The 17,941-nt window shown below is 43.4% G+C and overlaps 1 protein-coding gene across 1 annotated transcript; it reads right to left on the reverse strand.

Moving 5' to 3' along the window:
• Window positions 1–6,039: 6,039 nt before the first annotated feature.
• LOC109776341 (cleavage stimulation factor subunit 77) lies at window positions 6,040–16,612 on the reverse strand. The gene is made up of 23 exons (XM_020334982.3): window positions 16,376–16,612; window positions 16,136–16,208; window positions 15,931–15,993; window positions 15,708–15,817; window positions 15,220–15,320; window positions 14,888–14,949; window positions 14,651–14,791; window positions 14,254–14,382; window positions 13,104–13,150; window positions 12,694–12,757; window positions 12,214–12,334; window positions 11,096–11,154; window positions 10,913–10,981; window positions 10,688–10,828; window positions 9,860–9,924; window positions 9,293–9,389; window positions 8,952–9,011; window positions 8,413–8,565; window positions 7,888–7,960; window positions 7,680–7,790; window positions 7,431–7,541; window positions 6,795–6,971; window positions 6,040–6,587 (listed from the first exon to the last, which is right to left on the reverse strand). The coding sequence occupies exons 2-23, from the start codon at window positions 16,184–16,186 to the stop codon at window positions 6,415–6,417; spliced, it is 2,178 nt and encodes a 725-aa protein (XP_020190571.1). The 5' UTR covers window positions 16,187–16,208; window positions 16,376–16,612; the 3' UTR covers window positions 6,040–6,414.
• Window positions 16,613–17,941: the final 1,329 nt, after the last annotated feature.

Below are 17,941 nucleotides of genomic sequence, written 5' to 3' on the forward strand. Positions count from 1 at the left end.
TGATTGTTTGTGCAGGTGCATAGATTGGAGACTTGCTTGTACCTCCTACTGGATTGATACCTTGGTTCTCAAACTGAGGGAAATACTTATCTCTACTTTGCTGCATCACCCTTTCCTCTTCAAGGGAAAACCAACGCAAGCTCAAGAAGTAGCAGTACCTCAAACCCCTTAGGGCATAGTGATACAGGATTCAGAAATCGAACGTTTTCCCAAAAACTCCGCACGCAATGCAAACAAATTCAGACATAGTTCATGCAAACACGACAGAATTCATGCAAACGGACATAAGTTCGGACATAGTTTACGTAAACTGGACATATTTTGTCCATTCAACTAAAACTTAAAACTAAACTAAACTAATTTGTAGCGGACGCTGACCTCGTACGCCTGGTCGGGCTGGCTGGCTCCACCTCCTTCACTCTCCGTGCCGTCGAAGTCGTCATCAAAGTGGTCCTTCCAGCAGCGAAAAGGCACGAGGCTTGACAACCATGCTCGACCACCGACTGGCGCTCGTGAAGGAGTCGCTCGGCTTCCTCCTACGCCATGCGGAGGTCTGTCTCGGCAAAACGCTGACCTGGTCGGGGAGCCCCGCCCTTGCCTCTGCCGACGGCGGCGGAGGTATCACGGAGCGACCACTCCTCCGCGATCTTGGCGAGCTCCTTTGAGGAGACGCAATCTCCGCGGACGTCTCCGCCGTGGTCTCTGCCCGCTCGTTGGCCCAGGCCTCCGCTAGGTCAAGGCCTACGAGGACCCAGGTCGGCGCCATGTCGGACTTCGCGAACGGTTCCCAGCGTGCCACATTGCGCCAGTCCCTCTGTGTCGCCTCCCTGGCTGCCATTTCCTCCGTCATCACGGTGCTCCGCAATGAGGAGCCACTGCTGCCGAAGCCACCGAGGTAGAGGGGGATTCGCCTGCGTGCCTTCGCGATCACCGAGGACACCTCCTCCTTCAAGAACTTGTCACGCCAGACGTGGCGTGTCTACGATGCCGATTCCTCACTACTAGGGAAAAGCCTAGCAGTAGCGCGGGTGGGTACGCTACTGCTACGGCGCTACAGCTAAATTTTAGCAGTAGCGCGTCTTGCCCGCGCTACTGATATCTGTAGGTAGCAGTAGCGTCTGTTTGTAAAATGCGCTGCTGGTAATTTCTTGCTGCTGCTAAAGTCACGCCCCTCGCTACTGCTATTAGTTTCTGAATCTTTTTTGCTGCATATTTCCTTTGTATTTGTACATCATATACAAATTTTGATATATTATCAATTAAGGGATTGTTATATCATTATGATCATGTATAGTTATTATATCATTAGGTGAAATAAACACGAATTAGATTCATGTGACCAAAAGTTGGATTAGTAGGATGACTAATCCAACTTTTGGTCACATGAATCTAATTCGTGTTTCTCCCACCAATGATATAATAACTCAACATGATCATAATAACTCATCATCATATTCATATAAAAACTCATACATCATCATCATCATCACCATTATAATAATAATAACAACTCATCATCATAATCATATAGGAACTAGCTCATCATTCTAGCACGATGTAGCACATAAGTCATCATCATCATCATAACAACTCATCATCATAGTCATATGAGAACTAGCTCATCATTCTATCACAATGTAGCACATAAGTACCTAAGACCTGCTACTCTCTCGAAGGTAAAATAGCATAAAACAGGTAAACCCCTGATTCTCCATTATGGAGAATACAGATGAACCTGTCTCCCATTTGTGGGTTGCGCTTGATGTTGCCCCCAAGTAGTTCCCTGCGATCATTCAGAACTTTTCTCCAGTCATTGATTGTGAGGATGACATCTCTTCAATGAATCGTGTATGCATTGTGGTGAATCGTAGGCCAACCTGGCCGTAAGCTAACAATTCTCATGTCACCTTTCATTTGCATAGGACTAGGTATACAATCCGTCGGGAGTTTCTGTTGAAGAACATCATAATAACAAACTTAATTAGCAAAATATAGTTTAGCTTAAGAAGAATATATGTAAAAAATGCACTGGTGATATAATAGGAAAAATCTTACCATGATATCTCGATGGATGTTACCGTAGTTCAACACATGGACTAGTGGCACGTATTGAGAATAACTTAGAGGGATATGATAATTCATCTTAAAAGTATCAACATCATTAATCCATGAAACAAAATGATTTATCTCCTCACAAGTTAGCTCAGACCCATAACTGTAGTAGGCTTTGTCCACTACTTTCCGTACATGTTTTGAAGAATGGAAATAAGATGTTAACTATTTTTAAATAAACCATACAAATTACTTAATAAATATGTTCGAGAAACTCACATAGAGGTAGTAGTGGAAGCGTATCAACCTTGACCCAAATGTTGATATTATCTTCGTCCATGTCATCTTCAGGATCACCAAGATCAAAGGTGATATGCATACCCTCCTGAAAACCACACGCCTTGCACAGTGCTTCCCAATTCGAGCAACCAAAATATGAGTAGGTCACCGCATTGTATAGCTTTACGGAAAAAGCATAACCATGATGGGTCCTGAGGTGAACTCTATTTGTCTCCATATTCTCAGGATCTTTGAAATCCAGCTTCTCCAAGACATAACGTCTTCCATGGCAGGGGGTGCACTGGTCGAATTGTAACAGACGAAAATTACGCGTTGAAGAAGCAGAAGTCATGCTTAATTACAAAAAAAGACTTGTTGTCATTGTGTACCATTTCAACATCGAAGGTCTCATCGAGCTTAATACTGAAGCGTCGATCGTTTACCAGGTGAGGCCTGTCGTACAGACCCCGGTGGTCGCCTCAGGAGTCGCACTCTGGGATCCTATCGTCGTCGTCAGACATTTCCTATGTTCATAATTCAAAGATTAAACTTCTAAAATTCAATATATGTACTACAAAAACTAAATTCGATCATTATTATTCATCACGGGTTGACTATCGGTCTGTCTAGTCTTTTTTTTGAAAACTCTCAGCTCACGTGGTGTATATATTTGACCGTCGGTGATGGCCGCTCCTCCCTTCGTCCCCGAGTGCATTACACCAAAATGTCTAGCACACGGGAAGGAAGGAGAAGCGACCCCCACGACAACAGTCGGGATTCTTCCTCTCTGACATTTGCGACCGTCGGTGATGGAAGCTCCTACTTTCATTTGAAAGTGCATTACACCAAAATGTCTAGCACCTTAAAAGAAGAAGAAGCTTCTCTCACGACAACAGTCGGGATTCTTCTTCTCTCATATATGATGGAGACTCCTCCTCACTGATTTTTTGACTGTCATGTATGGAGCCCCGACAGACTTAAAGTCAACCCAAAATGTCATTTAATTATCTTTCTAGAAAATTCGGGCCACTCGATATTTCCTACATATTCTAGCACAAGTCGTGCCAAAATTCATGGAAAAATCCGGCATGACCTTTAAGGACATATCGTGCGCCTGAAATTTGCCGGAATGGAAATTAATCAACACTCCAGCAAAACATAGGCCACTCGGAGGTGTTCCCTGCAAACATAGGCCACTTGGGCAAGCACTAGTAGTACACAACACTACATATCACATGTCTAAATCTCCATCATATTTGAAAGACCTACATTGAAAATTTTCTATTCCATGCAAATAATCTACATTCTATTGTATTGAAAAAACATTAAAAACTAGCTTCATCACATTGTCACAGCTACTCATCTACTACTCTACTACATCTATCAAAACATGTACATCATCATCGACATGGGGATTTGGATGGTCTCACCTCGAGGTCGGAGGGGGTCGGTGACGGGAACGACGGTGGGGATGATGCAGGGGCTCCTTGATTTCTGCAAAAACAAAATATGAACAAAAACATTATTATTCTGATTTTAGGACTTAGTGAAACCCTATAAGCTATCAACTAAACATTATTGTGCTGATTCAAAAGACCTACATTTACTAAAAATTTGTAAAACTAGTTTTTTTTTACTAAAAATTTGTATTACTAACCCTAACAGCTATCCATCCATCTATCTATCCAAAGCATTACTAAAAAACATAGTTTTATCCATCTGTCTATCCATCTACCTATCCAAGCATTAAAAAAACCTAATTTCATCCACCCATTTATCTATAAGCTTTCTACTAGTAGTGTTCATATATACGAACACCTAGGGTTACATATATCTACATTCTATTGTACTCAAAAAACCTATTTAGTGCTCTAACGATGAAATGGGCTCATATATATGAACACCTAGGGTTCATATATATGAACAAAATTAATAAAAAATCTGAACATATTGCATTTGCTAATTCATCCAACACAGCCAGAGATACCTAGCTTTTGGGTGAATTGAGAGGAGAAGGAGGTACTCACAGTAGGCAGCCCGGGGCCAAGAAGGGGATGGAGAGGGTAGGCGCGGGGGAGGGCGGTCGCGTGTGGGGGAGGGCCTGCGTCGGGGTGTGCGGCCCGAGTGCGAGGGAGGACCAGTGCTGGGGAGGGCAGACGCGCGTGGGGAGGGCGGCCGGAGCAGTGCGGGGGCGGGTCGACGAGGATGGGAGAGAGAGTGGAGATGGAGAGTGAGGGAGACTGAGAGGTCAGGCGGGGAGGACGATGATAAGATGGGCTTAGTAGTAGCGCGGGATTTGGTCCAACGCTACTGCCAAAAGCATTAGCTGTAGCGCCGGTCCAAGACAAGCGCTACTGCTAAATGGGGACGGGCAGCTGGGCCCGGGTTGGCCATAACAGCAGCGCGGTTCAACAAAACGCGCTACTGCTAACCCCCTACTTGTAGCGCTTGACTATATCACGCGCTACTGCTAAGTATCAGTAGCGCCTCTTTTTAACACGCGCTACTGATAAGCCTCCATGTATAAGGTTTTCCCTAGTAGTGCCTCCTTCATACAGCGTCTAATTTGGACGCCACGATTGCACGGGAAGGGGGGCACCAGCTCTGCCTCGACGTGCCGGAGAGGAGGTGATGCCAGCTCCACCTTGACGCGCTCGCGATGTCGGCTCCTCCTTGATGCGGGCTTGCGGCAATAAGGGCGGTGCCGAACCGCAGGACCTGAGCGACCGCGCGATCATGTATCCATTTGGGCTTGGTACTCTTCGTCCGTCGTCGGCGCTTCCGCTCGTCCTTTTCGTCGGAGGAGATGATGATATCCTCCTTCTCGAAGGATCCATCTGTTGTGGAGGTCAATGACCCCAGAGAGCGATGGCGGCGGTGCCAAGATCCAGATCTTGAAGGAGATCCGGCCGTCACCTGCCGGCATAGAGAACCACGACTTTGGCATCGTCGACGGAGGTGAGCGAAGAGGAGGGGATGTGTGATGTGGTGTGGATGGCACCGAAGCCGTGCTTAAATAGGTGCAGCCAGATGAATGGACTGCTAGTCGGCCTCAATACGGCGCACCAGCCGGAGTAGGCTTATTGATCGCCACATCGGCATTGAAGTGGCCCTGCCCGCTCGGCTGTTCGCATCGCTTTGACCGGCATCATTGCCATCTGGAATCATGACCACTCTGGAGCGGGCTGACCGGCAAGAATTCGCGACAACCGCTTCGCATACAGAGGGTTTTTCGGGCGGAGAGAGGTTTTGGGTGGTACCAACCAGTCAGGCGCGCACATTGCGGATGTCCGAACTCCCACAAACCTCCCCTGGTTTGCGTACGATTTGCGGGATTTCAGACAAGCGGGCACGTCCACGGACTGATGGGGCACTGCGTTAAATGGCTTGTAGTGTCCGGACACATTTATCCGACGCTTTGAGGGTCCACGTTGGAGATGCGCTTATGCATTTGATTAAGTGCATTGTTTTCTTTTTCAAGAATGTTCAAGGTTTGGACTTAATATTTTGATTACTATTGTTTGTACTGGAATGATTACTTCAGAAGGTTGACTTTCTTTATTCCTGAAGGATGTTAATGTTTTCTCTGAAGCCATATATCTTCTCTGGAGATTTTTGATAACCATCTTTTCCTCTTGTTACATATCATAGATAATCAACACAATTATGCCTGCATTCCATGTCACGGCACAAATTTTGATACACATGTTGATCAATTGACGCAACTATTATTTTGCAATATTCAGATTCATGCTTTCCAGTGTACACAATACATAAACATGTTTTCTTCTAAATGCATATTAGTCACATCATGCTATTCTCTATCTTGATTTGGCCTTTACTCATCCAGATGAAACTGATTCTGCACTCTCTCCTGTCGTGTTTGGGACCTTCGGTTCATATTCTCGCGCAATGCACTTGCCATGCCTACAGGTTGATCAGTCTACTGTTACATTTGTACAATGCGTAACTTTCCCCATGAGCGGTCAAACTACAAATCTACTGAACGAACAAGACTATGTATCATATATACCAGCGAAAGAAAGCTACATGAATCCAGAGCACTAGCTACAAATTGGTGAACTAGCTTGAGCTGTTGGCTGATTGTTCCCCGGAAAACATGCTTCCACTGGACATCGCCGCCGATCCAGACTGAGCAGGGCCCCCACCGCGGCTCCTCTGGATCTGCCTGAGCCTGAATATATCTGGCATCGCTCGACTCTGCGCAGCTGTTGCTGCGTCTTCTTCCTCTTGCCCTGCACACAGTAAGTCAACACATATTACATAAGCTTTCCCATTTTGTGTTTGTTAGACTGCCTGTATTAAACCATAAGACAACTTCAACTTGAATCAATCGTAACAAAAAAAAAAATGGTTCAACAAATGCCAGAGCACATATAATCTTAAACGAACACAATACTGGCATTCTGGACCAATAAAGATTGGAGAGGGAGGGAGAGTACTTTCAACAGCCTTCCTTTTTGGAGGTCTACGAACTGATCCATTTTGGTTGCGGGGACCTGAGATATCAGTTGTGGCAGGGCCAGGAACTGGAGCAGACGGTTTGCCAACATCATGTCCTGTTGGCAGTGTGCTTTGCAGTAGAACGCTAAGCACAATGTCTATATCTGGTGATGGACCTGAAAAGACAAGAATACAATGAATATATGCAAAGGCATTATGCAAATCAAACCAACTTAGAAATAAGGCTATGCTGTGACTATGCACTGTATTTTGTTCATAACCATGCTTTCAATTACAAAAGAAAGAGCATGCTCACAAGAAATAGTCAAAATTTCTGAACATTTCTCAACCTATGAATAACATGCACCAAGCCTATGTTAGGCCTCGTTCGGAATCCCTCCCTGGAGCTGACTCCGTGGAGCTGTAGAGCTCAGTTTTAGCAGCTCCCTGAAAATTAGCTAGAGACTGGTCCGCTCCGGGAGCGCAGTCCAGGGAGTGGAGAGGAGCCGAACGCGGCCTTAGTGTCTGGTTTTAAACGGACCGGTTACGTGCTCTAAATATAATAGAATCTGGCAAACATTCTACAAGCTATGCATCAGATGACACTGAGTATTCGTACAGTAAGTAGGTAGTACCTTCAATAGCAGGCAAATTTGTGATGAAAGACATGAGTGGTGGAGAAAGCATTTTGAATATTTCATCAACCTCCTTTGTGTACCCACTGGATGTGGCTGAAATCACTGGTCCTGACAAATTAACAATGCTGCCTCATGAGTGAGATAGATAGGCAATTGCAACTGAACAATTGGTGCATTTACAACTGGAACCGCCATGCATCCAGTTCTTTCTCATTAAACAATGTGCCTACTCATCAATATAAATACCTTTCATCTGTCTAGGATCATAAATAACCATTCGAGAAGTCTCAGGACGGACGACTTTTGTAGACTGCGGCAATAACTTTGCATTGGCACCAACTCCAACAGTGCCTTTATCTGAGCCAAAATTCGTAGGCATATTATAATCAGCAAACACTTTTAATAACATGACGGCACAATTAAGTTTATAACAGAGAGCAGCTTGCCAGCTTACCTGAGGTAGAACCACCACCACTAGTTAGCATAACTGACCTGTCAGCCTTCTTAGACATGTTCTTTGCAAGCCACTGCAATATCGAAATCGAGAAAGCATTACAAGTGAAATTTGTCAATGGAAGCCAAGCATGGACTCTCTGAAGTGTCACAAAATACAGCCCGCATCCGACATAAATTGATTGTGAAGAATGCATTCTTTAGCCAAATCAGCAGAGAATTTGAGGGCTACATCCATTATCATATCATTACTATATGATGTAGTCCAACTTTTAATTTATGGGTGTGCTTCAAAGTTTCGCAATCAACAGCACTTGTTGCTGGAAGTTGCGCACCAACGCCATGTATCAAATGCAAATGTATCGTGTATGTAAACTTGATGATTCAACTCACATAAAGTCCATAGTTCAATCATCAAGATGTCATTCAGTGATTAGGGATATTAAGACAGCATGTCATGCTTAAGGTAATTTTGTTGATAAAAAATAGTTTATCTTGCAATCATAGTTAGGCATAGTCAATGTACCTCCTGTCTTGACAGATAATCCAATTCTTTTGATGAGCATGGCCAGAGATCCATATAATTATATCTAGAAACAACATCATAAAGTGTGTTCTCTAAGGACGATACGGCATCTTCTGATGTCCTAGACAAAGCTTCCTTCCTTCTTTGTTCCACCTGAGGAAACAAAATTTACGAGCACACTTATGCTTTAGAGGGGGTAAAAGGACTTGGGCACATAAAAAGCAGAGAAGAATATAAACTGACAAAAGATCCAACTTATAATGAACACCCTAACAAATTATATTTATATCTAGTCAGAGATAAGCCATCTAAATATAAGAAGCACTTGACAACGAATCTCTAAGTCTATCCAATAAATAACTCATAGACCTTGAGACTAATGCAAACTGACATAAAAATACAAGTGCTGCACAATTGTGGATACTGGATATTGCTCATGGCTTCGCCCTACAGTGCATGTGTGAAGAGGACCACACCTAATGGGCCGAACATGACAATCAATGATAACCTATATCTGCACTTTGCTTAGAGCTTCATACCTTTAACATGCTTGACAAATCCCCATAAATCTGCTCAAATTGAGCAAATCGTTTCCATACCTGCAGAAGAATAGCAACATATATTAATTCAGAGAACAGACAGACAAACAAATCTATATCTATTTGCATGTTGCACCTCTATAACAAATATCCCACAACATGAGCTCCCGAGGCTATGTGGTACACCACCAAAAGGTGGAAATGATATTATTGCTATTGCTGGTGCTCACAAGGCATTAATGCCAATTAAGATAGTTGTGAAAAAATGCACAGCTGAAAGGGCATCTCCTCATAATATAGAAATGTTGAGTAACTCGGAGCAAATAAAAGAAAATATTTACCTCTACGGATTCCTCAGGAGGAAGTAAGCTCAGAGCTCGCTCAAACAATGCACGTACATTTCTATCGTCGTTTAAGCGACACAGGAAGTCTGCATATCTGAATCATAGCAAGAGTCTCAAAAAATCAACAAATTTGATTTGCCAATAATGGGACAGTGAAATGAACACTTTTCGACTGCCAATAGATGAACACAAAATAAGTAGCATAAAATAGTAAGGACTCAACTACAAATCTGACGTCAGATTTTTGACCATGGCAAATCGAATGTTTTTTATGGCAATTTATGTTTGCCGAGGATGGAAAGTTTAGTTGGCAAGCATGGCAAATCCGCCTCAGTTCATTTTTTTCCCAAGAAATTGCCATGCTTGCAAACTAAATTTGCCATCCTCGCACCAACATAAATTGCCATAAAAAACGTTCGATTTGCCATGCTTAAAAATCTGACGTCAGATTTTTAACATTACTGAATAATAATGGAGAGACATTTGGTTCATGAGTTGGGACATTGATGGACCAAAATACAAAGATTAACGTTAAGGTTTAATGCTACTCAAATGGATACTTACTCGAGGACATATCCTGGTTCTTGCATAAATCGCTTTAAACCAACTTCAAAAACATTTTGGGCCACCTACAAGAGAATATTTAGCAGATACTGCACATATGTGAATAACTGCAACCGGAAGAAACATTGAATACAGAGTGAAAAGGTGAAACCTAAAATACTATATAATCCCTTATTATTCAGTCATTTAAGCTCTTACTATTACGATGTCAACTGGCAGTTTAGGTACCACTTGCACCTTTATGGCCAACCTATACTCCAGGCTATTTGCAGGCATGGATACATATAAACCGAGGGCAATGCCAGCAAAAACTAGCATGCCGGTGCGTTCTCACAGGCTTGCAGCCACAGGCCACAATTCTAATCAGGTCTAAATGTCCACTTTAACCCTCTGATAATCTTTACCAAATCTGTGCAATTTTCAATGGTTGGTAAGGTACTGCATAGCACAAAGAAGGGTATGCCATGCCTACTCGATCCTCTCTGCTGAGACAAACAACTAGCTGGGATGGCCAGACCCCAAACAGATGTCCTCTAAGTACAATCATAGACTGGACCTGAAAGCATTGTACTAGCTAGGATGACAAGTTACCTGGTACAAGGTTCAAAGGTGAAAACTAACAGTGCATAATGATGGTGATTTATGCACAGATATTGGATATCCTGTGACGTTTGAGCTTAAAGCTATGCCTTGGATCCTATTGAACCTACTTTTGCAAATTATACTCTTCGTACTGTAATCAAACAGATAAAGAACTACAGCAAGATAGCTGGCAGTCCGTAACGGAAAAAATGTTTGCATAGTGCATACATGTCATCACTTAACAACCTTCGCATCTTTGTCGAGGCAAAACGACATTGTAGCATATGCAACATAGACATGATAAGTGCAGCTTGGCAACTTCCGAACTTCCAAAAAGTACTTGCGAGCTGCTTCAATGCCTTCTGTTCTCCTTAAAAACCGAATAAACTGCAGTACAAAACAGAATGGTAAAGATACCACAGGAAGTTTAGCCATAACCATAAGTACTTTAAAGTAGTAATGGGAACAAACCTGAATGTGTGCAAGTGATGACATGCTTGCATTTTCAGCTATAAGAGACTCGTATATTGTCTTAGCAGGCTGCAATGGGAAAGCGCATGCGAGGAAATAATGATCTTAAGAGTGCTTGTAGCAGTATGTGAGTGCTAGGGAAGCTACGCATTGTAGAAAAATTATCAAAGAAAGAAAATGGACCTGAATCGCCCCTACAGACTCTTCCAGTTCAGCAAAGGCATATTTTAGTACTTCAGAACCTATGAAAAGCAATAGGCAAAATAATTTCAGGAGTTGAAAGAACAGGTCAGGAAATGATACAGTATATTTCAGTTAAACCATCATTCTAGTCTACTGCTCAGTTCAAGCATGCAATTGGATTAGCATTAAGAATGCCTTGTCATCTTTGCATACCTGTCACACGCTCAGTGTGATAGAATTAAGCTGGAGAGTTGTTATGTTCACAGAATAACGAATAAAAAATACAGAATAAGTGGCCACAAAAGATAAACCAGTAACTAGGAGCAGCTGCTACCAATCCATATTTAACATCCTATCGCAAAATGGATTAAATAAGTCTCACATTAAAAAAATACTTAAGTGAGTATCACCACTGCATGCCCGCACGCATGCAGGCATCCAATAAACGGTAAGGATCGGTCAGTGAGAGATCCTAATACTGACGCACGTGTAAAAGGATTGCACATGCCAAGCTAGAGGTAACACGTCCTTAATAGCCTGCGGCACATCCATATGATTGAATTATAAAGATTCATATATTAATATGAGGGTATCTCATCTTGATCTAAGATGTGAACTGAACTGTGCTAAAGTTCTAACATGTGGGCCCTCATAGCATTCACACAGTTGGTCGTGTGGGTTTTAATTTAGTATCCTCCTTAGAAATGTGTTCAGCCTTCCTGGAAGATATATTTGGCATTCCTTGATGGCATCCTATGGAGGTATTGTCTGTCCCCCCAGAGTATATATCAATTCGTCAACCAGTTATTTAGTTCCGGCCAGTTAGACTTTTTTAGGTGGACTGGGATTGGGCCTGATGCCAATACAACTTAGTAACTTTCATGCTCATGGGACCCTGGCCCATCCAAACAAGGGCTAAGGCAGTAAGATAGTAATATGTCTTTCTCGATGGCTGGGAGGCCCTAGAATATCCAGTTTGTTTTCCCACAGATATTTCTGCACTCTGCTCTTAATCTTCCGGCAAACCAAGTATAAGGCGCTAACTTCCAAAAGGATGACTACAGGACTGGCTACCATAATCGAATTGACCAAGAGAACTTCGCAGGATATTCAATTACCAGGGAGTGCTTTTACAGCACGCTGAAATATTTTGATTGCAGAATCCGTAGAACCATTCTTTGCATGCCATGTAGCATAATCATACCATACATCAGGATGATGGTATAGATACATTAGGCACTGAAAATAAAAACAGGTTCATACAATTCATTAATGTCCCCGCTTATAATGGTAAGCATGGTAAAGGTGAGGTCTAATGACTGAACAGTTTATTCTAACAGAAGTATAAGGAATAATGGGGTCATTAGCTATATGACTTCTTTCCAATATCATGGGGCAAGAGAGCTCAAAAACTGCAACTATAAAAGGAAAAAAAAATATGCATGCCATTGAGTACATGAGGTTTACACATGCCACCATATCATCAGTTGACCACAATGAATAAGAGTGCCTAATTAGAGTACTATGCAAAGCATAATTATTTGACTACAGATTTAACACCAGTGTGCATCTATGTTCACATACAGAAGTTAGCTTACTTGCTCATAAGTAAAGGTAATACGCCTATTAGCAGCTGTAACATCAATTCTTTGAGGATTCCCCCTACAGTAAACAGAATACTTAGTGTTAGCAGAAATGTAGGGAGTAACCTCGGAAAGAAGTGAGAGTGACAAAGGTGACAAACTGATATGTCAAGTTAGAATAAAGAAACATAGCATACTCGATAATCTTCCTCACTGAATCTCATCCAGGAAATAAAGAACTCAAAGATAGGTTGCAAACAAATTTTTGAGATCAAAAACAAAATTCATTGACTGGGGCAGAGGAGAAGAAAAATGAAAAATATCTATATACAACAAAGAAATAAAATTGCCTTGAAGACTTGCATCAACCAAAAAAATTGGAATCATGATTACACTTAGCTAATTTGACGCAGATGTTTACTCACTTCTCGAATGTCAGAAGTCTTTTCCATGCCAAACACTGTTGCTCTTCCTGTGAAACAGATTAATGAAGTTCTGAGTTACCTGCCAGTTAAATACTGGTCATGCATCTACTACTCTACCAGAGAGGATGTCAGAAAACTATTCAATGTGTCGGAAGATTTACCAGCAAACCATAGACAAGAGAATAAAGACATATAGGGAAAGACAAGGACATTAGTCTGAATTCAATTATGTGCATTTCAAATGATACAAAGAGTGGTTCTTAACAGTAAGCATATATCTTCTCAAATACTATCTCGATTCAGAAATTGACGGGTGTTTTTGGAAAGCATGCAGTCAAACTTCTCTTTCTTTGACAACATATAAAAATTATTTAGGTTGGTTGGGTGGAAATGGTACCATTAGATTTATCACTAAACATATTTTCATAGAATTTTAATAAAATATTCATAGAAAAAGTAACGGAGTTGTATACTGGAGACCATGTCCATATCAACAATATCATCTACTCCCTCCGTCCCATAATATAAGAGCGTTTTTGACACTAGTATAGTGTAAAAAACGCTCTTATATTACGGGACGGAGGGAGTATCTATGAATGGAGAGAGTATAAAGTAACTAAATAGCATTTTACTAACACATTCATAGAAAAAGTAACGTTAAAGTTGTATACTGGAGACCGTGTTCATATTGACAACGTCGTCTATCCAAGAATGGAGGGGGTATACAATAACTAAATTTCTGTTGCGGGGAAATATTGAGATTTACAAAAAAAAGGTGGTGGGTTAAGGGTGTTGGAACTTCAGGTAGGTAATCTTGAAAAGTGGAATTAACAAAATATATTGACAATAATAGATAAAAACTCTGTTATCTAGCTTTTCTAAAACACACTCAAATTGTTATGTTCGCAATCAAAAGTGACACTAGTACTGTTTTACCATACAGTTTTCCCTAAGAAAACAAGAGTGGCACAGAAATGTATGGCATTGAGAAAATGGATAGAGAAACTTTGAAGGAAATTATAATTATGAGATTTTTCCTAACCACGCTACCAAAATAATTATCCACAAAACATAACCGTTTTGTAAAGTCAACAATTGTAGACTGTCACGCCTAGTGTAAATCAACATTATGACCTGATCAACTGCTTACCTTGTAGGAGCCTGTAGAGGGGGTGGCCAGCATGCCCCAATCAATATCATCAATATACTTCTTACGCTCTCTATATACAGCCTTAGCACTGTTAAACTTCGGTTGATACTCAGATAGCAAGCCTTTTGCCTGGAACATGGATAGGTTACAGTGATCTCCATATCAAATGCACACAAGACAGGTTTGCATTGTCTTGAGATTTAATAAAATAAAATAGTAACCGTATTAAACGGTCGAGTGCAGTGAACACTACTGACATACCAGAATGAACTGAAAACGAACAACTTCACACTACTAAAGGACTAAAGACTGGTCTTTTTGCCAATTGAATGAATGGAGTTATATGCTGGCTGCTTTTTCCATAATGATTAGTGATCCAAACAGATACTCTACTTACCAAGGTGCGGCTAACTGAATTTTCGAAGTTATCATAATCCTTCCATAGCTGCTCGACATGACTAGTTGGAACTAAAATTGCCTTCTGATATACTTTACGTATAGTAGTCATGCGGTGTGACTCTTCCTGGGGCGTCATAACCTGAAGAGTTTCAAACAAGGAATCACAAATGAAATAACTCAAAAATAAGTAAAAGGGCATAATAATGTTAGGACAGGAAAATGAAGAAACACAAACCGGCATTGACTTCAAGAATGCAATGTACTCCATCCAAACGGGGCCAGATGCCACATCATTGCCTGTCACAATTAAGCTTCTTAGATTCATGTATGAAGATGCATGGAGAAGAGAAGAAAGCTATGAAGCAGAAGAGCAGGAGGGGTAGCTGAATGACCCACGTGTACCGCAAGCTCCCCATGTTGATTGGGAGCTTCCATAAGAGAATGAAAAGCTCTCTTTTTACAATAAAAAGTGAACCAGAGTTCAAAAATCTATTGCAAAAGTGGCTTAATAACAACGCACTGCCTATTATCTAAAGTCAACACTTAATAGAAGTAGTTGGTACCTACCGACATAGTTAAGCATGAAATCAAAAGCCTTTTTTGTCTCTTCCAGACCCTCAGAGCCCCTTTTGCTGTTTACTTTTTTAATAAAGTTGATGTAACAACGCCTGCAAGTTACACCCAACCCGATAGGAAAATGTCAATACTGCAGTTGCAAACAAACTGGAAATTTTATGTTGAAAAGAATATGACAGCCGTAACTAAGAGCAATATAAGGTTCAGACACATCAATTATGTATTATTTACAAAACAATGAGGTGGCGACAAGTTCGTAACAATTTTGATCAGACAAACAGGGCATTGTTGACTGGTTACAATGTCAGGCGAAATGAAAGAAAACTGACACCTCACGCGGGCGTCAATGGAGGAACGTGTTGGTAGAAACAGTGACTAATCATTTGTGCAGTGATAGTGAAGGAGAATTTCTCATCTACCCCAAAAGACAAACTAGGGCATGTGGCAATAGATCATAAAAGAATGTGGAATCCCCTCACCAGAGATTAATATGAGGGCAGGTGAGCAGGCATCTGCTGAATATCTGCTTGGCGGTCTCCTCGTCGTTCGTGACAATGTATGATTCCACATACTGCTTCCAGTACTTAGCCTGCGTGCACATTCAAGCCTCAGCCGCAGAAGATTGGCAACATGAACCGAGAAAATCGGTGGAGCAGGTAACCCAGCCAAACAAGCATTTGATGGAAAATTCGACTGGCTCACCGCTGTCGGGAAGGTGGCGAGCAGCTTCTCGTAGATGGGGGCGGCCTCGCCGATGGGGAGATTCTGCAGGAAGGAATGGGCACAAACAATCAGCAAGTTGACTCACCAGCTCAGATCATCTCGAAACAGGGGATCCGGGGATGTGGGGGGAATAGACACGGGGGAAGAGAAGAGGAGAAATAATATGGGTGGTGAGTGGGCTCACGAGGGTCTCGTGGGCGAGGATCTCGGCGGCCTCCACGTTGTAGATGTCCATCGCCGCCACGGCCGCCGAATTCCTGCGCGACAAAACCAGGTTAGGAGTGCTGAGAACCGAATGGAGCATCTATGGATTAGATTGGTGGCGGCGAGCGAGCGAGAGGGTTTGGATTCGGGTGCTCGCGGGATGGGGTGGGGGAATCCAGGCGAGGAGGGAGAGGGAGGGGGAGCGGGGGTAGGGCTTAACCCTGGAAGAAACTGCTGGGAGGAGGGGTTGGGTCGTTGCTCCGCGCCGGTGGCGACTGCGCCGGGATGCGTCCCTCGGCGGGCGGCGACGGCGGGGACGCGGGCGGCGACGGCTGGAACACGGGGGGCGCGAGCGGCGACGGCGGGGAGTGGCGGGAGCCGGCGACGGCGAAGCGAGAGGAGCAAGGCAGGGATTGCGGGCGCAGTGGCAATCTGTAAAAACGAGCAAACTAGAGGGTGTTTTGGGGGTGTACGGATGAAAATCCACAAAGATTTTGGGTTTTTAGGGTTCCTTTGATTTGATTCAAAGGACTTTCGTAGGAACTTTGAAAGATTAGAATCATTAGGAATCTTTCTTATGTTGATTGTTTGATTTATAATTTTTCTTATGTTGATTGTTTGATTCCTAGGACTGAATCTCATATAAATATAAAGGCATCTCCAACGCCGACCTGCAAACCAGACACTGCATCCGTCCGCGGACACTTATGCGAGAGCCGACCATCCAAAGCTATCCGCATACATTTCAAACCTGATTTCAACAAACCGAACAAACTACATGCAAAACGAATGATTTTTATACAAATCAGAGCACATTTATTATGTTTCGAACAATTTTCGTTAAAAAAATGAGAACCAGGCCTAAACCTAGCCTACGGCGACGCCCGTCATCCAAGTTCTTGTTATTTCCTTTCCACGACCACGTCCTCCATCTGCCGTCTCCATGAGCGACGAGGATAAGACCCGCAAAGTGAAGGTGTCGTCGCCGGCGAGTAAGAGTAGAACATGCGAGACAAGATTGGCCCACTTGGGACACAATGCCCCGCCATCTCCCATGCTCTACTCATCCTCGTGCGGAGTCCGCGACCTGTCCGTCGCCGTTGGATGTGAGATTGATGATGGACGTGGACGGGCCAGCATTGTCCTCCTGCCACATGTGCCTCCGATAGTTTGGTGGAGCGCGTAGGACGCGCGGCTGGCGGCGTTCTCGTCCTCGATCGCTAGCGTTGTCTCCACGTCCGGGCATCAGCTCTACATTGTGAGTGGCTGCTTGAGCATGTGCGGCCTCGTAGAGCGCCAGCTGCTCGTCCACGAAGTTGGGGTTCGCCGCGGCTATCGTCACCACGGCCTCCTCACTCATGTGCTCGCCATATATTTGGCCCCCCGCTAGCCGGTGCTGCTCGGGAAGGGACAGGTTCCTCTACCTATCAGAACGTCGACATAGGCGCCAGCGTAGGCTGCTCCTCTACCATGGCGGTGGTGAAGTGCGCCTGCACCTGCTCCATGGTCAAGCCAACATGCACCAGCGCGGGCTCCGACACTGAGTCGTCATCGAAGCCCATCTTCATCATGGGTTCGTCGTCGGAGACCTCGGGGGAGTTGGCCGGCATGTAGTCCTCGATCCGCCTGACAAGGCGCCTCTGCCAAGCGCCAGCAAGGGAGCTACCTCATGCTTCTACTTCGTCGAGAGGCTCTCCCACAAAGCGTTTATGGCGGATGTGGTGCACGGGAGGAAGATGTGGAGCGGATGGGTTGTGATGTTCTGTGAGCCGTCCAGCCGGGTGTT

This window comes from Aegilops tauschii, chromosome 3 (assembly GCF_002575655.3).
Source record: "Aegilops tauschii subsp. strangulata cultivar AL8/78 chromosome 3, Aet v6.0, whole genome shotgun sequence".
NCBI lineage: Eukaryota > Viridiplantae > Streptophyta > Magnoliopsida > Poales > Poaceae > Aegilops > Aegilops tauschii.